This window comes from Thermobia domestica, chromosome 7 (assembly GCF_964235325.1).
Source record: "Thermobia domestica chromosome 7, izTheDome1.hap1.1, whole genome shotgun sequence".
NCBI classification, from domain to species: Eukaryota; Metazoa; Arthropoda; class Insecta; order Zygentoma; family Lepismatidae; genus Thermobia; species Thermobia domestica.
The window spans coordinates 71,202,593-71,225,382 of NC_137460.1; the positions used below are offsets into that span (position 1 = coordinate 71,202,593).

Sequence of the window (22,790 nt, forward strand, 5' to 3'; positions counted from 1 at the left end):
ACGGTGTGCAGCCGTAGGATTCTGTTTTCTTGGAAGGTCAAGGTTAATCGATAAATTGCTCGCTGATCCGGTTTTTTCGCCTTTCTGGAAGGTTTTTTGTTTTATTTTATGGCATTTATACATCATTAAGAGAAGAGTTAATACAGCATAGTGGGGCTTTTGTGTGTCAAATAAAAAGCTTCAATAGAGAGATAGTAACATCCGAAAGTGGCCTCTATAAATCTGGGAGTAAGCTACTGGCATTTTCTGGTGAGCTACTCCAATTTATATAAATACACTATGCAATCTAATTTTAGCCAAGTATGAAATCTCTGATATATTGTTTCATATTTTAGTTTCGTTTCTTTTCTTGATTTGTAATAGAAGTACATACTGTACAAATAAACAGTAGTTGAAGAAAGCGTAGTGATCTATGTTTCTGCTCAATCGAAATTTGTGTATTGTGTCCGTCTGTCTCTGTTCACGGTAGCCGTAAATTTTATCCACTCCTCCAACCTTCGGAAATAACCCTATTGTTTGATGTTGAAGTTTATCAACATTAAGTGTATAAAATAGAACAGCATCCAAGTTTGCATGAGTACCTGATAAGTTATCCGTATACCACACAAAAATTGTTAATTTAGGTACAATGTGCAGTAAGGTTTTTTTGAGGGTTACTTATCAACCAATTATGATCTATCCTTTTTGTCCGATTTTAGAAAAATAAGTTCCAGAATATTTTCGTAAAACAAGAAATAAATAAATAAATAAATTAAATAAGGGTTTTCATGAAGTTTGATTCATATTTTCTTTGCTTTCGAATCTTAACGAGGTATGGATTTAAAATCAATAAAGAATGAGGGATTCTTACTTTTGCCGTGGATTTTCCCCCCTTTCGTAACATTAGTTCAGTTTTTGATGCACTATTATTATTATTATTATTATTATTATTATTATTATTATTATTATTATTATTATTATTATTATTATTATTATTATTATTATTATTATTATTATTATTATTATTTCACATCATATTGTTAGCTGATTGCCGAGTATTCAATGTTTTTATATGCTCCTTATTAGAGTCTTCAGCGAAAGACTAATATGAGACTGGCAGATACAGTTAATTACCATGAAACTCTTTCCATGCATCACATGTTGTACTATTATGAGATCAAAAAACTATCGTTGTTAACAAAAATATTTTTACTGTATATGATTTTTTAAAATAACTTTTCGTGGGAGCAAAATAAAGCGTTAAATTGGTTTTAAACTGCCAGTATCTGTCTGTAGTTTTCCACGCACCTTCGAGATTTATCTTTAGATGTATTCGGGTAACTTCGGAAGCCGCTGTTCTCAGGCGAAATTTGTCGAGGCTGATCAGCTGAGAGGAAAGGTTTCGTCATGCTGGTTGCTGATATACGTAACAGTAGCATCATAATTTTGATCTATTGCAATGTTGCCAAGTATTATTGGCAAAATTAAAGCATATACTTGCCCTCTGTTTTTGTTTCGAAAATGAATAGGATTAAGATTGTATTCTAATGAAAAACGCAATATTATGTTTATGATCACAGTATTTTGCGAATTTGTGGAATAATAAACACATTGGAAGATGTCAGTTTCGTCACTACTACCAAAGTTTATCACTGCAGATCCAGTTTCTCCTTGACGTAAACTGAGTTTCTGACAGGAACTTGTGTCATGGTGATGTTATCAAGAAGTGACACGAGATCTTGTGTACAAAGAATTTAGCAGTTGAGGTCATCAGTGAAACATAAACATTCTCTGAACATCTTGGTAATCAAATAATAATAATAATAAAAAAGTTTATCTAGATTATCATTTATAGAAGTTAAAAGGCAGTCTTTAGCAACACTGCCTGAACAAAATCTAGATTAAAAGTTTGTTTACACTTCAGTAATCACTTAGACAAAATAATGACCTCAGAGAGTAAATTACTTTCATTTCCTTGTTAGAACTTTCTGGAATGTACTAGAAATATTAAAACCAAATATCTTTTCTGATAATTGATCACATTGTTTTGGACAAGTAGAAAGTTTTGTATGGCAAAACTGTGCAGATGAAAATAACTGTACGAATTTCAAAGTCTTTAGTAAATTTTTTCGGTTGCATTTAATTATGCTGGAGTCTTGAATACAGCACAAATCTCTCTCACACGCACACGAGCCGATCCTGGGGACCGAAGGGTCCAGCTATCTTCTCCCGTAGTTTGCTTGGGTCTCCGTATTTGTATTGAAATCGTCATTGATGTTCTGGTAGACAATATGTAACAAACTTGAATTGACTTCTAAAAGTTTTGCAGAAATTTGTGCCGCTGTTTGTATCATAAGAAAATTAGAACTGTGGAAGATTGGATAGTGTGATATAGGCAGGGCCGCCCACAGGGGGGATGTATGGCGCAAGCTGCGCCATTGAGAAAAATTTTGGGGGGGATTTTACTCTACTTTCGAACTAGCAATTTTACTGTCGAAATAGCATTAAAACACGATTTTGAGAAGCTAATTTTCAAAAATTTTCCGGGGTGAACCCCCGTACCCCCTGCTTCGATACTCGATGAATGAAGTACCGCGCAAGTAGCCGTATGAAAGGAAAGGTTGGTTCGTTTTAAGAGAGAAGGGCCGCCCACAGGAGGGATGAATGGCGCAAGTTGTGCCATCGAGAAAAAAATTAGGGGGAATAAAAAAATTGGGGAAGAATTTTACTGTAATGTCGAATAAGTAATTTTGCTGTTGTCAGAATAACATTGGAACACGATGCGATTTTTTTTTAAATCTCGAGAATGAATCCCCCTACCCCCTGCTTAAAAACTCTTGAATGAAGTACCGCGCAAGTTGCTATATGAAAGGATGGGCTGGTCGGTTTATCGCTTTGTGGATATATCTGGATCAGTCTGGATCAGTGGGTGAAGAAAGGATTCATTAGGCCTTACAGGTGTTTGTTGAATATGTCTGTTTTTCCATACCTAACAATATTATACCAGATACTTCTGTCATTACCAGCAACGAGTTGCCCAGCAGAGAGGATTATGAGTAAAGTAAAGATTGTAAAAAATAGACTAAGAAGCAGCATGGGAGATGTATGGCTCTCCGATATGCTTGTCCTTTCTTCCGGAAAAGACATTTTAGAATGCATTCCCAACAGCGATATTATAGACAAATTTGCTTTGTCGAGTGAGCAAAGAAAAAAATTATTACTCTATAAAGGACATCAAGGGTAGGTTAATGTCACCACCACGACCAGTAATAATTTAATCCAACAAAATCATTCCTGTAAAAAAAAAAAAAAAAAAAAAAAGTATGAGGGGCCTTAAAAAGAAGTGAAATCACAAAAATGAGCGCCAAGTTCTGGTGAACAACAGTTACGAACACTCAAGGAATCACTTTCAAATTTAGATTTGAAACTTACCTATGTTGTTTGTTGAAAATCATAAAGTAGTTTGACATAATTGTGAGCTAGTGGTAACCATACAGACAACAGCCAAGTTTCAAATCTAAATTTGAAGTGAGCCAGTGAGTGTTTGTAACTGTTGTCCACCAGAACTTGGCACCTATTTTTGTGATTTCAATTCTTTTTAAGGCCACTCGTACCTGGCTCTTTTACAGGAATGTTTTTTTTGGATATCACTTGTTTTTGTAGGCTAATTTCGAGGATAACATTTTCTTTTGGTATCAAACTCAATAACTTGTAACTTGCGTCTTACTTTTCATGTACAAGGGAATTATATCAATATTTTGTAAAGAAAAAATAATACTACTAATTGTAAAAAAAAAGAATACCTGTGCCATACACAGTGTGTAGAAGTTTTTATACCCTTCAATACCCTTATACAACATATTTAGTATTGTACACTACCAAGACTACTAATAAAAGTAATGCCATTTTTATAATTACTACTGCCCCTACTACTACTACAAGCATTCTATAATACTACTATAGGAAATAAAAACAACAACAAAAATAACAATTACTAGTATTATAAAAACTACTGCTACACTGGGCAATTGTTTTTAGAGGACTTGAGTTTTGAGGAGGAGATTATTAGTTTTGGGGGGGAGTGCGCCATCAGCTTTGGGGGGGATGGGCACCCCTGGATATAGGGGTGTCTTCCTGCAAAAAGCAGTACCTACTTTTACATTTACTCACAGGCCTTCCCTTGTGCTTCCCCCTGGTGTTATATCTCCATTATTATTATTATTATTATTATTTTAATCAACATTTAGTAAATTTTATAAAAGTGTGGAAAGCAGATCGTATAAAACTCTCAGTATTAATAGATTGATCTCATTGTATTAAATACTTCTTGTTCAAATTTCCTACAAGCCCAGTTCAATCTTAAAATTGTAAATCCAGACTGCACTGTGGACAAGCTTCTTGTTTGTTTTTGATAACAACATGCCTAGTATCAGTTTTTGGGAGATCACTTTAGTTACAAGGTTGCAAATACATTTGAATAATCTTTCACAGTCAGAAATGCTGGGAGAAAAGTATATTGCTCTTTAGTTGAAAGACATGACAATACCTGGTAACAAGTTTCTCAAACAAGATTTTTTTTTCATCTGCAGATAAACAAACTATATATATAAAATAAACACAATCCGTCATTTGGCTTATGTTCAACGCTTGTTTGATTTTACAGTTAAATGTTGATTATGAAAATAAATAAAAATGAAGCAATAGTATAAAGCGAAAGTAATGTTTGGATTGTCAGAAGGTGAAGGACATTTACCGGTTTTCTCCCGGGAGATGTTGAAACAGTGGACACAAAACTACTTTTTCCTCAAAGTTATTTGCTAGAAGAGTAGGTCATTAGAATAAACAAGCTTACTGGAATGTAGATAATTGGTTCTCGCGTAACGGTAGTTTAGTGCAGTTTTTATATAGCTTCCAATGCAACTAGTGCAATATTTTACACTAAGTATTAGTTTGAAATGATTTTATTTTTAGAGGAACATATCGAACCAAAAATTATGTAATCAGTTGTGAAAATTGCAAAATATAAATTGCAAAATTTTTTTTAAAGATCCTGATTGATTGAAAATAGATAATCGTATATGTTCAATGGAAACGGTTTGTTCATGAAATTAATGAATATGTGGTTGTAATTTTGGAATTACTTTGGTTGCAGTATTGATAAGGAAAATTACATTACTTTTAACATAAAAGTACAACCAATGATGAAGCTATTTGGACACACTTCTTTTTAATAGTAAAGACAGTGCGAAATTCTAGGGAGGATGGGGGAATTCTCTCCACTTAATATTTTCAGAAGAATATTTCCCAACACTAAAAACTTATTGGGACTGAATAAAATGATACCATTGCCAGAAGCTTGCAAATTAATAACAATTAATAATATACAATTAACATATATTTTACATGTTCTAGTTAATGGCTGAACTAGTAATTAACGGTATCCCTAATCTTATGTAGTTTAATTTATAAATGTTCAAATATGTTAATTCTTCATATAAAAGCATTCCAGTGCGAAGAGATTTTTTTTAACTCTCCCCCCCCCCCTCTTACTTACACTGTTATGATTTCGAAACCTGAGTAAAGATGCTATGAATCGACAGCTTGTTTCGGTAGCAAAAACTTTGAAATTTTTAAAAGGGAGGTGAGTAATTACAGAGCATTGTCATACAGTATGGTTTGCAAAGCTTATTTCCCATAAGCTCACTTTCATCTACTCTTTTCAGAATCTAGGCTCTAAATGAGATTTATCAGCAGCTCAGTATGGGAACTGAATGACGCGTACGAAGAATCAAAAATATTCCAATTATTATCGAAGGAAAAACCAGATAGAATTGAATTGTTAGGTATATTGAATATTACTCACGAGATAAGAAATAATGTTTTCTCGTCGTCAGTTTTTGTCGAATTCTCGATTCTCGTAACCCCTTTTCTCACACCGAAATTGTTCGTCTCATTTTGTAATTTCATTTAAAAATTATCAGAATCCTTCTGCATCACGAGAAGTCCACGATGAATGTGATATAGCAACATTTAAACCATATTTATTATTGAAATATATTGTGTAATGACTTGCATATATTGATAAATGCTCTCTATTGAGTTCGTAAATCACTTTTATCAATTTAGTTTTTTTTCCTTTACTATAAATAATGAAAACAGCGTTTGAGATGTAAGAATTGGGTGAACTAGTGTTGCTCACGAAACTCGAGAAATTCCTCATCTCGTCTCGAATTTGAGAATGCAAATCGTGTCTCGTTTGCGAGACGAGACGAGACGAGAAATTTTTCAAGTTTGCTGGGCAATACTAGTTTTAGCAAAATAGATTTTGCTGACGATTCAAATTACATTAAATTAGTGATATTGTATGAATATATAATACTATATAAAACAATTTCAAAATATACTGTATTTTATTACATAAAATTCTTTGATATTAGTGTTAATTTCTAATTTTTAATTGCCAGATTCGAAATCCAGCTACAGAACTGATCACTAAACTACCCAAGAAAGGGATAATAGTATTACTTCCTCGTATTGATTTTTGTAGGTCCGAAAAGAAGTAGGGCAAAGCAAATATCATGCAACCCGTTTTATCAATATTGAACGGCTTCGAACTTAACATAAGGATTATTTATACAAAGCAACCAAACTAATTTAAAATTTCATTTGGCGAAAGAAAATATTCCTCTATTTAATGTTTTATTTCATTTTTGTAACTAGCTATCCATTCACAAACCCAAGCCACATAAAGTCTGGGATCGAATTATCGACTTCCGCGTCGGAACTAAATTGTTATAAGTACTATGTGAATATATGCACTTACCACTTTCTTCGGTAGTTTAGTGATCAGTTTTATAGCTGGATTTCGAATCTGGTAATTAAAAATTAGAAATTAACACTAGTATCGTAAGAATTTTGTTATGTAATAAAATACAGTATATTTTGAAGTTTTATAATGGAATCTTCATCAGTGTCTCTTCACTGGAATGTCAGTGTTGCCACACTTGGTACAGTTGTACCAAATTCAGCCCTTTTCGTCATTCATCGGCCCGTTGGTACCACGCTGTCATTTTCAGCCCCTTTTGTGAAAAAGTTGGTACAATTTTACCCAATTCAGCACCATTTAACTAATACTTGTCATATTTTCAAAAGTATCAGTAAAACTTTTCCTATATCTGACGTTACTCAAACTGAGTATTGGACTCCTGAAAATTTATTACCCTACATCAGTCGTGAAATAAGCGAAAATAAGGTGCAATAATTTATATGTTAATATTTTATTATAACGTACTGTTTACACATGAATTTGGAGATGATTTATTTGTTCTTCATTTCATATATCTTTTCATAGAGGTATGGCATAATATAGTTTTGGTTTATTGGTCACTTTGAAATAGAGGGGCGTTTGGTTTCGTTACAGTACATATCGAAGATAACTGCTTTCCCTTATTTGCGGCCTCGGTTATCCTTCCCACGTGCGAGAAAAGTTTCATCTACTTCCACGGTTGTTCGGGGTCCTCTTATTTGGATGTTTTTAAAAAGAACACTTTCTTGATTTTGACGTTTGGAAGAGGGGAGGGGTGTTTACCTTTTAGTTTCGTGTTATAGAACCATGTATTACACTGGTATAAAATAATTAATTCAGCCCTTTGTGTTTCAATTTGGTGCTATTTTTCATCCCACTCGAGATCTAGGAATGTGGCAACACTGGTATGCCATGCACACTTCGGATACTAGGACTATGGAATGCATTTGGATAAGTACATTTGAACATAGAAGCTACATACAAAAAGATGTTACATACAAAGTCTTTGCATAAAGTACGTATGTGTGTTTGTCCTGTAAACATCCACATCGTTACCTTGGCATACTTCTAGGGAACTATAGGGAAGAGACAGCAGGATCCTTAATTTTTGTTATTCGTTTCTTTCTTAAGGACTGAGGACTGGGATTCTGTATATCTTTCAAATATATTTTCCATAAACGTTGTTCTTTCCATGCGAAGAACAGCCATTCTGTTAGTATTCTATAAACATAGTTTCATTAGTTAAATGCATTTTAAAATTATATTGGTATTTGTCCAGTGACGACAGTTTTAATTTCTGGGGAGCAAGCCGAGGGAACAGGAATTATTGGGGGTTGGGCCAGCAGCTATTTGTGTAAATCGAAATGGGTATTTTTGTATTAACATACATTATTTACGTGTGTTGGGACAGACTTAGTCACCGAGAGGGACACTCGCTTCCTCCTTACAACCCTTGAGTGTCATCACTGTTTAAACCCCCATAGTTTTCCTAATTTATTGTTTCGAAACAAGATTTTGAACATATTTATTTTTAACTAACCTTCGGCTACTGGGGACTTGTAATGATTTTACACTAGCAACTCGACAATTGTAAACATAAAATACAGTTGTGTTACTATTTAATTCTGCCGCCTACAGAAGTTTGTTCCTTATAAACGTCTTTCTATACAGAGTATTGAATTTTATTCTGTAAATTTGTCGGTGTGGTGTGCCTAAACTGGACCAGCACCTACTTATATCATAATATAGTAAACATGTATTTTTCCATAATATCTTTAAGCTCCGAACTGACCTTACGTACGTTACAGTGGTATGATTACTCAAGCTATATCCAGAATATTGAGAGCCGTATTCATAATCATTTACTGAAAAATTTTCTCAATTTGTCTTAAAGTGAATTATTATTTCATAATCTTCGTCAGGAAATATTTTGAGAAATAGGTTTTCAGTGAGAAATAGGTTTTCTTGATGGAAACGATATTTTTGATATCGCTCATTCGTAATCAAAGTTTACAGTAGGAATGATCCCATATTTTCTACAAGACAGGAATAGCAGTAGTAACCAAAATATATTTTCGCTAAGAAATTCTCAAAACATGTTTATGAATAAGAGTTGTCTGAAGGTGAAGTTTTACTCAAGACAAGATCATAATGTATAAATACGGACCGAAAACAGATGGGGGGGGGGGGAGGGGCAGAAATTACTTTGGGAGATGTAACTTGACCTTCAGGGGTGGCCCCTTGGCCACCTCCTAGCTTCGAGCTTGGTTATTTATGTAATCTATCGTTTCTCTGTGTCCATAGTTTCAAGTGGACCTTGCAAGGTGCAGTTTGTGCTGTGCTAAATACCTGGGACAACGACTTCACACTCACTTGCACCCAATGTCACCCACATGCACAAACAATTAACTAAATAAAGCAAAATTTCAAAGTCCATCTTGTAATAAGTTAATTAATGTATTTTAAACATTAGGAATAGGCGTAGCTACAAAGTGTCGAACATTATAAAATGTATCCTATCCTGAAAACAAATGAATAGCGAATTTGCAATATATTTTATGAGTGATACGTGTGTGAAGAAAATTAGCTCACCCGTAAATGGTATTTACATATTCTGGTGGTAAATATTGTTCGGAGAAGGAGATACACCAAAATGATCCGGAAGTATTGCATAGGCCAGATAGACCACAACTACATGTGGAAATTAAGGTGGGTTAGTTACTACAACTTAAAAATTAGTTTGCTTAAATCATATTTTGTGAATAATAAATTACTTTTCTTTAATTATTGAACTTTTCTTTTGAATGTGTTCTTTTAAGTCTTTCTTTTATATTTTATTTTGTAAGTGGATACTACAAGTCAATACTATTCTTATATGCCCTTGCATTAATTTTCACTGTTGCAAAATGTATAATGAAATTAATACGAGGGCAATGTTTATTTTCAGTGTTTTATTGATGGACCTTAATACCCTTTTATAGCCAGTTTCAAATTTACAAACTGCGATTATTTCAAATTTGTTCTCCACAGTCATCTTTAAAAAAATATCGTCTGTCTTTCTGTTTTAGTGTTGTAGTAAAAGGGCACAGTCTTTATTACTTTGAATATTTTCTGCACAGACCCACAATATGCTATCGGCAGATCGGGAGTTAGGTTTTTAAAATAAAACTGAATGTGTTTTTCCTGGTGACTTCATAATTTATTCAAGTATTACATAATAACTTACTTATTCTGAAGCGAAGTTTGTTGAATGTAAACATTAGGTTAACTGTATTTTTTTTACATACTCAATATGCATTTTTTTCTTTTCCTTTCAGTATCTCGATATCGGAGAAGACATGAACGTTCCGGACGACTTCACCCAGGCTGAGATGAACACAGGAATGTGGTGGAGACATTTAGTTGCTGGTGGATTTGCTGGAGCTGTCTCGAGAACGTGTACAGCACCTCTAGACAGGTTGAAGGTTTTCCTACAGGTTAGTGGCACGAAAATATTTATATTTGGCATTCAATTGTTTGCCTTTGGCACGCCTGGTCCTTCGGTTCGGTTCCCGATGGAGTAGGATTCTCGAGATTAATTCAGCATCTTGGTGACTGGAGCCGGGGAAACTCCTGGAACTAAGAAGCAGTATGCTCCAATGGGTACTCAATATGGTGATCTAAGCAACATTGGACGTGCGTCATCTGCTTGACCATAGTCCTTTATGAACTGTACCACCAGAGTTGTTACATTTCGAACAAGAGTGGTTAATCCATGGCAGTGGCACACGCGAAGTTGCTGGAAATATTTTTATTTTTGAAGTACAATATTGCTTCCGGAATCTGAACGCCCAGTACATCCTCGTGTGAATTTGTGCGTAACCCTTTCCCTCCACTCGGGCCGCCCATACGTCGTATCTCGTGTGATTTTTCGCTACTATTTTTATATTTTTAGTTTTATTAATGTACATTTTTATTAAAACATTACTTATTAATATTTTGCGTTAAAATTCAATCTTTTTTTTTTTCTGTGTCATTTTCAAAATTCTAGTTCTTGGAATCCAGGAACGGATTAATTAAGAATTCTGAAGAAAAATAATTTATTGCAACATAAACTGGGTTCTGAATTGGATTAAGTTCCGATTCCAAATTATCACTGTAGAGCTGAATTAATGTTCTCAGAAATAAAATATTTATTTTTTAAATCTTTATTGGGAGCGGGGTGTTAAGTGTGAGTAGGTCTATCAAACTGTTTTATTTTTAATATGCATCCTATTATTTCATTCAGTAAGTTGTTTGCATATTGAAGTTCAGCACTTCTTTTGGCATATATTCCGAAGTTGGGCGTCCGCTTTCGTCAAGTTTTTTCACTGTTATCTCCTTTCCACACTTTCTGCAATTTGTTATTAGGTTCATTAATCCGTGCTCTTCACAAACTTTTAAAAGATTTTGCTCGTTATCAATGTATTTCTTCACAAATGTTAAAACTGCTAGTTCATTGCCCTTGTACATTCGCCATATTGGTAACATAAATGCTAGTTTCTTTCCCACAATGCAACTGTTCGGTTACCTTGCGCCAAGTAGTTCCCTCCGCTCGCCATATACTCCCATGTTTATAACCGCTTATATATAACAAATAAACAGATTTTTCGAGACTCTTATATATTATAAAGCACACAAACGATCAAATTATCCATATATTTCCTGTAAATTTTAAAAATTTCACTGGAAACGGACGCCCAACTTTGGAATTTAACCCCTTCTTTTAAGCACCGAGTCTGTATGAGACGTGGATCCATAGTTTAAGGTGAAATCCGAATAACTACGTTCTTTCAATTTTTAACTACTCTCCTGTTGGAAATTCAGCCCATTACTACCTATACCAAAAGCGCACGCGCTAGCCACTAGACCAGCAGAAAGGGTAGGAGTGGGGAAAGAAAAGAAAAAGAAACCAAAGTTTCTACATTTAAGGAAGTTGCTTTCAACAGAACCTATGATTGATTGTATTTATTATAATATGAATCTATTATGATTTGTAATGAAACAAGTGAAGTGTGGTTAGCCACTCTTGCTTTGTTTAGGCCATTAATGACTGCAGAATGTTATTGATATATTTTTTCTCTCATGCCAGTTGTTGAAATTCTTTTTAATTTCCTTTAGAGCATAGGAGTTACTAATTTATACGTAGGTAAAGGATTTCTTATTAGATAGGCAACTATTTTACAACCTTGAAAGTATTAGAGCATTTCTTACAATACAGGGTGTTTCAAAATGAATTTGGGTTTTTAAGGCTTTGTATTAAATATTACAATTAACATACAATTATAAATAATACATCAAATGCAAGAGTAACTCTGGCAGTTTTGTACACACGCATGTACATGCACTGTTTCCTCTGTCTGCTGTTAAAAAGCACTAGTAGCAAAGATGTGACTAGTGAGTAGAAAGCTTCTGGTGTTCTACATTTTTTCAGACTAAATCTGTAGTTACAATGCAGATTGGTAGTTACAATTTCAGACTAAATCTGTAGTTCTACACACCGTCTGTGTGTAGAATTTTAAGGAGTCGCTTACAAATACGCCCTTATCGTTTGCAATTGCTACAAGCTATACAGACTATGGTTTACGTGCTAACTCTGCAAATGGAGTGCTGCTGCATGACGATGAAGATTTTCTGGATCGTGTCGTCCTCAGTGATGAATCGACATTTCACCTAAGTGGCGATATGAACATTCATAATGTTCGCATCTGGGGAGCAGTAAATCCCCACGAGATGGTGCAGTTGTAATAAGACTATTCTAAATTAAATGTGTTTTGTGCCATATCCCGGCGGAAAGTGTATAGGCCTGCCTTGCTCGCCTATCGACTCGATGTGTGCCTTGTGACAAATGGTGCTCATATTGAACACTTGAAGCAAAAACCGTTTGAGTATTCTTTCATTTGATGTATTACGAATGTATTATGTATTAATTATGGTTTATAATTGTACGTTAAATGTGATAAATACTACAAAACCTTAAAATCCCGTTATTCATTTTGAAACACCCTGTAAGCGGACGTTGATTTCATGATTCTGAAGGTATACAATAGCTGTTAGTGGGAATGATCATCGACCCAAGAAAACACTTATTATAAACTATAGTTACCCTCTGCATATTACATTTTATATTTTCCTTCTAGCGTATTACATGTCATATTTCCTCATAGAACAAAGAAATAAAACATTTACGTAATTCCTAGTATCCATACCTGAAACGTCATATTTGTGTATACATATAGATAGTAAAACGTGACTTGATCATTGAATACGATGCAGATACAATATCTGCTTTATCTGCAATTCATGTAGTTTTTGCTCCCGCTTTCCTCATTGAATTTAGTTCTACTGTAGCGTCATTGAAATGTCAAATCTCAAGGATTCTAAATGTGAATATGTACAAAGCATAGTAGATATTCATTGCACTGTTTGCATACTTACGAGAGGAAAGAAGATTAAATATTCTTGTATTGAATTTTTTGTCAATAAAGAATACAATATGTCAGTGTCATAGCATTGAAGCTCTCTTGCTTCGAATTAAGCCATGATACGGAAGTAAATAGCATAGCATCATGTTTTAGGAGTTTTATCGGGATTTACCCGCTTCTGATGATTGCATTGACTGACAATCTATGATCTAACTTTTAAGTCCGTGGGGAATAACCGTGTGATGTTAGCTTAAAACTTCCAAGGTTATAACAGTCCTTGATTTCGAGAGAAAACGATAATCTTTATCTCTTCAACAGTCATACTTATCAACCATAAAATAACAATATTTTAAACAGTTTAGTTACCACAAACTAACTTTTTGGGGGAGAGAATCAAAACTGAGGGGATAGCATTAGAAAGGGGTTTCAGGTTTTAATTGGGTTGTAAAATAACAATTTTTAAGGTGTGTAGAGTCTCTTCCTTAATTGAACACCAAAATTGGCGCTGACAAGCGAATATGCGATATTAAAATTGGTAATGCAGGACCCTTTTAGAAATGATTTTTTTTTATTATTATTGATCAAGCATATGTACTTCATAAAAATAACTGTTTTAAAAGGAACAAGTCACCTGATTCATTCGTCTTTAAATGCTTCTGTGAAGTTCAACTTTGTAATTTCAGCAACCTGTCTGCTGCTTTTAGCGATCGACAAGCGGGCTCCTATAATTATTTCAACATTGAACTTCATACAAACATTGTAGGTGTAATTAAAAGTTGTTTCTGTAACAAACATGTGCCAGATATTATTTGTATTACATTTTTAATCAGTATTTTGTTCGTTTGAAAGAAAACGAAAAGACTATTAACAATATGATTGATAAATGTTCTCATTACATTGATCACACCCAAGGGCGCCCATCAGGGGCCGCAAGGTGGGGCGCTCGCCCCTCCCCCCCTTAGAGAAAATTGTACTTCGGAATATCGGAAACCCAATAGAATTTTTAGAATAGTTAGAGCAAAATTTGAAACTATATTTGAAATGTCGCTTTTTCTTGCTTCCCCCCCTTGGAAACCACAACATGGGCGCCCTTGAACACACCTTATAAAAATAAATAAACAGCTTCAATATTCAGGGTTCGAAAAATTTCGGGTGCCAAGTCGCGATGGTGGCTTAGTGTCATTTTAAATCCCCAAACTAACGGCTATGTCCGTCCATCTTATCTGTCGACAGGTATCAGAGCAAAAATGGTAAAATGGTAATGGCAAAGTCAAGAAGCGATTTTTTCGGAGACTATTGAACATCCCAAGAATAGGTTCCATTCCCTCTATAAACCCTCAATTTAAAGCAAAAGTGATTCACAAGTTTCAACGTTTATCCCCATAGAATGAAAACTATAGCAGATAGCTAGAAACGATTCAGCGTCTCAAGACCAGCATATTATGAGTATCTACAACACTTTACCAAAAGCGGAAGTGGTTCAAATTTACAATTCTGGTTTCAATAGTGATATCCACAGGAAAAATGGTAAAATATATTAAGAAGAGATTTCTTTCAATCGATTCAGTGCCCCGCGAGTAAGCTTAATTTCTTCCATTAACCTTTTATTCAAACCGAAAGTGGTAGAAACACTGTTTCCAGTCTTAACGTTGATCGCCATAGAAGCGTCTTAAGAGGAACATATCAACCACCACCGCAAGTTTACCAAAACCGGAAATGGTTGAAATCTACTAGTACTTTTGATTCCAAAACTTACTTTTATAAAGCAGAAACGGTGAGAGAGATCGAAAAGTGTTTTATATTATTATTATTATTATTATTAATAATAATAATATTTATCCGGGTCCCAAGAATGATTTTCGTCTTAACTTTTCTTTTTCTCTCTGTTCAAATCGAAAATGTTGAAAAAATTTATGTTTTCCGGTCGCAACCTTGATCGCATAATGAATAAATCGGAAATAGATAGCGACAAACAGTTTTTTCATGTGGATTCAGTACCACAAGAATTTTCGTTTCAGCTCTGATATAAATCAATTAGCACTTCCGGTTTCAGTATTAATGTGCATAAACCAAAAGTAGTAATAGAATTCAAGTAATGACCTTTTTGATGTGTAATGTTCCATCTTCAGTCTTATTCCTTTATTCAAGTAGTTGTACTACTTTAAGTTTCGGTATTGAATTGGCATAATTTGGAAGTCTATTGCAGTTCTACACTGTAGAGCGCGAAACTGTTGTTTAATGTTGGTACTTTTATTTTTGCCTGCCAGTAGTTCTGATTTAAGATGCTTGGATGAATTAGAAACAAATTATAACAACTTCGTTATCAAGTTCAAAGATTCCAATTTACACCGAATAGATATATTTAAAGCCAAAATATGTAGGCCTTATGTATCAAATTGGATTTGTATTATTGTGCGCCTGGTTTTCTAAACTTGCACCTTATGTCATCCAATCAATATAATCGGTAAATCAGTATCATCATTGATCATATATTGCTTCTGTTATTTCTTACATATATTATTGTTTATTTCAGGTTCACGGTTCCAAAAACTATTCCATAAAGAAATGCTTCTTCAATATGCTTCAAGAAGGTGGCTACATGAGTCTATGGCGAGGCAATGGGATAAACGTATTGAAAATCGCTCCCGAGTCCGCTTTGAAGTTCATGGCGTATGAACAAGCAAAGAGAATTATTCGTGGCAATAGTACAAGAGATCTGAGTATATACGAGAGGTTCGTTGCTGGATCTGTAGCTGGTGGATTTAGTCAGACTGTTATCTATCCATTAGAGGTAAGTTAGTTTCTCTTTATAAATCAAACTAGTTTGTTTATATATTTAAAATGTTATGCAAGGGACACATTCTTATTCAGAATTCGTAATTTCCTTTTTCAAAACCATATTTTTTTTCTTTGTATGCTTTTGCTGAATTTTTCGGTGGTCAGTAGGGCTACCTTTTTCCAAGCATTTTGGTTAGGTAAAAAATAGGGGTTTGATAAGTTTTAGGTAAGTAATGAAAAGGCTAGCCTTTAATGCTTTGATATTAAACTTTATACTAAATATTATACTACAGCTAATATTGAATAGAAAGTGGGGGCCGCGGTGGCTCAGTGGTAGAGCGTTCACCTCTGGTGCATGGGATCCTTGGTTGGATACCAGCTCGCGCCAAGTGAGCTTTGTGGTGGACAAAGACTGTGTGCGTGGGTTTTTTCGTTTCCTCCCACTTTCTTCATTACGCCATTTCATTCATTTCTCATCATCACTGTCTCCTTTAGCCTAGCCGGCATAACCGTGGGGCGTAAAACTTAAAAATTTCATTTCATTTTGAATAGATATAATTTTCTCAAGATGTTAGGTTTTTCGTAGTGGAACTATGATATTTAAATGGCTAATACACTATCTTTGTGAGATCAGCATAGATAAAGATAAGAAAATAATCAAATTGTTCTTCGTTGCAAATCATTCTCAAATAAACATCTTGATCATTCACAGAAGAATTTAATTGGATGATTTGCTATTTTAAAAAAAATGGAATTTTTATCTTCAGACAAGTAGTCAGTTATATGCCAATTTGACAAAGATGAAAAGATTAGCCAGTAAAGTATGGTTTTGGTGCGAATAGTCCAGCATGTTAGGTGAGTGATAAATGTTTATTTTCTATTAAGTTCAAAAGCGTACTAAGTTCTAGTATACCACATCTAGTTACTTAGTTTATTGTACTTTAATATTGAAAACTACGAAGACATGGCAATAGTACTTTTTGATGTCGTGAGAGAAGGGAAAAACGCGAAAAGGTTATTACAGATGATTATTAATTGTAAATTAATATTTTGATTAAGATTTTAATAGCAGAAATTAGCTACATTACTTATTTCTTATTACGTACTAACATCTTAGTAAACCCATAATTATTTCCTAGCCAAAATGATCCGAAGAAGATACAGCAGCTCCAAGCACTGAAAATTTAGCAATTATATTGAAAAAAAGACACCGAAAAGGTAATAACGAAACTAGCATAATACCTCATACTTCGTTGCGGAAATTTAATTGTTAATAAATGAAAGAATATCAATATACGCATTGATTTTGACTTGGTATAGTTGTTTCGATCACTTGACTGTAGCCTTCAACAGATCATTCGTAGATGCTAGTTTTTATTCATTATTATGGTGACCTATATCAAATTTTAAATTACAGTCTACGACTACAGAAATCCGAACAATTTTCATACGTCATACCTAAAGTATATTACTAGTGTCTACTTATATAGCTCTTTCTTGATATGTCGTAAGAACAGCTCTCAAATGATTGTACTTTTGATCCAATTCGACGCCGATGATTCTTATCAGTTCATTATGAATGTGCTCCTTCCCTCCATTACAGGATTCAGAATTATTATTTCCTACAGGTTGTCTTTAAAATACATAGACAGCTCCAGAATTAACGTAAACATAAATTCATACTTATATAGAAATTTTTTTATATAATTAAAATTTATGAACGGTAATTACATCTAAAGTAAGGAGTAGTATTAAATTTCTAAATTCTGAGAACCATCTAGTGAAACTTGAACTAATTAGATTATTAACTATTGTTGAACTTTTCTACTATATTCGTTGTAGGAATGAGACTCTGTACCCTATTTATAAAGCATAGTATGTAATTGAGTTTTTGTATTGCAGAATTATTAAACAGCATCATTTCAGGTGTGTTTGTTTGGGACGAACTTTAAATTATGATAAAAATTGGACTCAAATTCCGATTTGCACAAGGAGCTCCGGAACGATTTATCTACACAAGTCCAGGAGTACGTATAAAGCATAAAAAAAAAGTGATTGTACAATAGCTTCTGCTTCTTCTCATGGTTTACCTCCCCTTTGTCATTTTCGTTTGACATGCCTGTCTGAAACCTGAAAAGTGGCCGTAATGATGGCTCAGTAGTGGAAATGTTCATTTCTCAAGGGTACGTTCGCATGTTCGAACCGTGATCATTCAGTGTGAAGTGGTAAACTCCACGTGATTTTTTTTGTTTCTTTCAGTATTCGTCAGTTACTTCATATCTTAGGTGAGTCTAAAGTAGCGTCAATCTTCAGTAGAAGGCGGCACGTTCTTCTTATCATTTATTACTTATTTTTTTTTTTTTCTCGATTACTGTTTACGCCAACAACGTGAAACTATCATCGTCCTCGGCATAGCGTGCCAGTTTTTTTTATTCCCCAGGAGACAGTTTCCACTCAATAATACGAGAGAATTGTAAAGAAAAAGACACTTTAGAGGAAAATTTTAAAGTTTTACCTCTGTTACTTTCTTCCTTTAGGCCTACTTGCAATAATCTATACACCATCGGAAAGTTTACTCCACTGCCTTTCAGATGATATATAATTTTCGTTTTTACACCAACTTTGGGGGTTTATTATATGCAATTAACTGAAATTCAGCTGGTGTCAGGCTGAAAAGGTACACCGCTATTTCGGAAACGTGAGGGAGACTATATATTCAGATACATATTTTGGGTTAGTATGACCTCCCCTAGTACCTCCCAAAATATCTGAAGTTCCACACTGGACATATATAATAAGTACTGTGGTGTCTGAGTGAGCAAATTTAGTATCTTTTAACATGTATTTCAAAGAACCAAACCCCTTTCAAAAATCCAGAAGGCAAAATTGCCTGCTCCCCTCTGAGGCGCCCATGGTTACAGTTGATAAAATACCATTGAAAAGATACTAGAAACTGTATTTAGTGACGATTGAATCTACTTTATACTCTTGTGTCTTTTCAACCAGGCTTGTACGCAAGAATTTATTTCAGGAGAAGTACAAAGTATTTTGGGAGGTTTAAATTCAGATCATCCCTAAAATTATACTTAATTTACAGAAAAGTCGGAATTTCGGTAGAGGAGGGTACGGAACCTCAGGACTCATTCCCTGGCTACATCTGATTCCAACAATTATTTAATTTCAGTTTATTTATATATATCATTGTTAATTTGAAACAGGACGATACTACGTGTATTCTATTGTCACATGTTGGATCTAGTTAAACTGGTACTGACAATATTATTCATTGCTGTTATCCATATGTCACTTTTGATTTCTTGATTTCGTGTGGAAATTTCCTCCTTCATCCTCATATATTCAGAATTTTTTTTTCTTCGCAAGAGGAAGTTCAGTGACTGAAGGGAGACATATTGTCTGGTTAATGGTAGTGTTAATGCGATCACGAGCATGGATTTCAACATAAAACCATGAAAGATATTATTATTGCGTCAGTAATTTGTTTTTTCTGTTCTTGTGACATTCATTTGTCATTCCCTTTTTCCAAGTTTTCCTGTTAAGTGTACACATTGGATGTTACAAAAGCAATGCTTAGCATACTGCTGTAATTTTCAAATTTACATTGTAGCTTTGTCACTACGCGTGATAATAGGTTTGTGTAGGTTGTGGGAAAGTAAATTTCAAGCTACAACGTAGTACTGAAATGCATTTTGTACTATATATTAATCTCATAATTGAACGAGTGAGTTGAAAAAGGTACACATTCCAGAAAATAGGCAAGCTAAACTGGGATGGTTATACTCATTTTATATGTACCTACACCGCTTGAGAGGAACAAGGAACGCATTCATTAATTTTAGGTCATCTTTACTGAAGTCTACGGGAACGTATGTGTGAAAAATCGAAGATATTTCTGGAATTTTTCATGTTTCCACCCAGTGTTTGGAAGTTGAGGTTTTTGGAATATGTTCCTTTTTCAACTCACCCATTCAATTCAGAATCCTTATTATCATAGATATCTTGCCATTATTGGCAGGACACTTGCTGCAACTGAGAAGCTTCCATGCTCCACGGTTTTCCGCTAACTTCTTCGTCTTCACGTGCGATTTCTTTGTTTTGATATCGTCCATTAATTCTAGCCTCCTTCGCCCCCCCTCCTGTCACCATACCCTGTAAAACGTCGCTCATGATACAATTCCTTCTTAGGCAATGTCTCAGCCACTTTCTTTTCCTCTTCTTAATAAGATCTTAAATATAATTCTGAAAGTGAATTAAACTTTCTTGATTTAATTCGCTAATCCAAAACGAAAAATTAACATATTAGTTATTTAATAGCGAAGATACAACAACTTGAGTTCACTGCGCTTGTTTTTTTAACAACTTTGTTAAATATTTATAAATTACAGATATTAGTTCTAATAAACTTTACTTGTCTTGGAGTAGTCATCGCTGTATGGTTACTCTTATGTGTATAAGTAGTACAGTTGCACTATACTCGATATACTATCACAGTATGCTGCTCAGATTCTGCCTTTGCGTTAAATTCACTCAAGTGTAACTCCGGGAATGTTTTATATCGACTCAGCCCCGACTTCAGAGAGCGGATTATGCTTTTTGTTCCAAATTGACAAATAGTCTGTTGTAATGATATCGTAAAGCTAACCGCACATTGACCAAAGGTTAGGATAGCGAAGCCAAAACACAGTACAGGCAGTAAATTGTGGAACAGACCCTCGTACCACATAGTCACTCAGGCACTTGCTAGACAAAGGCTTCTCCAACGTTTTGATTGAGACACCTCATCAGTACACTCAGACCTGTCCTCTGGGCAATTGTCGAAAAATGCTTCTCTGAAACGAGCTTTAGAGAAAGTAGTGGCAGTTTTGCCTGACATCGTGACGTGATCACAGTGCTTGGAGGCTGTATGGCTGCACAAGGTGGAAATTTTGAATAACAACTTCCTGTGTGGTATACAATGTTAAATCTTAGTAATATATGCAAAGTACACTTCCCGTAAATATATTTACGTGCCTGAACTTGTCTAAGTCCCTTAAAATTGTGAGTTTGGCAACAACGCGCTCGAAGTTGGAGGGAAAGTCCTAAGAAAGAAAGAGTAGTGAAGCCTCCCTAACACCTTGTCTGCTGTTTGAAATATTTACGTTCCTTTTTCATTAGTTAATGTATTGTTAGGTTCAGAGCAAAATAGTACCTTCGCAAATGCAGAAAAGTTTTAGTAAAGGAAAAAACCCAATCTTTTTTAACCGAGAGAGTTCCATTTGTATCAATACAACTGAAAGGTAGTTCAACAGTGCGTTTCGATAGTCGTACGTGTTTAGTTCTTTTTTCTTCTGCTATTATTATTATTATTATTATTATTATTATTATTATTATTATTTAATGGTATTACGTCTTCTTGAAAGTTTATCCTGAAGCATTCTATCTTGTTCAATTCGATGTAGTCGATCGATTGATGTATGTCTTATTTGGACAATATTTTAGTTGAAAAGCAATTAAATTATTAATGATAGTTTTAGGCTATACTTTAATAACCATACTATGTACCATTGTCTCGTTTAAGCGTCATAATGAACAACTTAATGATAGTATGTTTCAGTATCAGTTTCACCTCAATAAATGGATTTTGATGCTTCTACAGTATGAATTTTTAGGTTTTACAAAATTTTTTTTTCTTCAGTTTTCTCCAGTGAAAAGTTTTGCATGAGCTTGCATCATGCATATCATTTTCTTCAGCTCAATTAGATCTTATTTTTCTTGTGATACGTGTAGTGGTGACCAGTTCTCAGTCTTTCCTTAAGGTACTATCAAAACTTACTGACTGAAAGTGTTGATCTCTAAGTTTGATTTTTACAACTTAATTTCACGTAGTGGCGTTTAACTATACTACTACTTACGTTAGTTCAAAAACTCAGTTTTAGTGTTCATTATAAATGATAATTTGAATTTCTTTGTTTCAGGTATTGAAAACTAGGTTAGCATTGAGGAAGACAGGTCAATACAAAGGAATCTTCGACGCCGCGAAGCACATATACTTAAAAGAAAGCTGGAAAGGTTTCTACAGAGGATATGTTCCAAACCTCCTGGGTATTATTCCTTACGCAGGAATAGATTTGGCTGTATACGAGGTACATATTTTATTTTTATTTTTAGATCGTAAGATAAGTGTAATAAATTGAAGATATTCATGCTATTGTTTTTGATGCAATTCTCTGTGGTACATAAGACTTTGATTAAAAATAATATATAACAATTATTAAGTGTGAGTGGCATGTTACTGAGTTAGTATCAAGTTTTTGAGATATCCCTGCTAAATCTGCAGATGTTTTGGGTTCTGCGTACTACAGTTTTTTTTTTATTTTTATTTATTTATTTATTTATTTATTTATTTTTTAAGTCTCCTACAATCGAAACTTTTATTCCCATACTAACATTAGGACTGGAATATTTGTATTGACATTCGTCTTTTGATATTTGACATTTCTTTTAAAAATATGTTAGTCCCGGTGTTAATATAACAATGATAATTCAAGTTTGCCTTGAAGTTTGTATTTCCAGCATTGTTAGGGTTATTTTAACTATAGTAGGTTCAGGTGGTCAAGTCATGTAGCCAGTATAGAAGAAAGTAGGAACGCTTTCAAAAGAACACCACGCAACACTAACGTAAAATGTTCTTAAAGCTAGCAATAATACAAAAAGTTACTTTCTTCATAATTTGCTTTGTTCGTTATAAAGACATTTTCACATATAAATTCAGTTTACGCTGTGCCCTA

General features: G+C 34.1%; 1 protein-coding gene across 1 annotated transcript in view; it reads left to right on the forward strand.

Moving 5' to 3' along the window:
* The window catches only part of SCaMC (Short Calcium-binding Mitochondrial Carrier), a 229,036-nt gene that overhangs the window by 198,087 nt on the left and 8,159 nt on the right, over window positions 1-22,790 (forward strand). Inside the window, exons 5-7 of the mRNA XM_081764835.1 lie at window positions 10,102-10,260; window positions 15,761-16,018; window positions 21,978-22,145. Of these exons, the coding sequence (XP_081620961.1) occupies window positions 10,102-10,260; window positions 15,761-16,018; window positions 21,978-22,145 (585 nt within the window). The remainder of the gene's footprint in view (window positions 1-10,101; window positions 10,261-15,760; window positions 16,019-21,977; window positions 22,146-22,790) is intronic.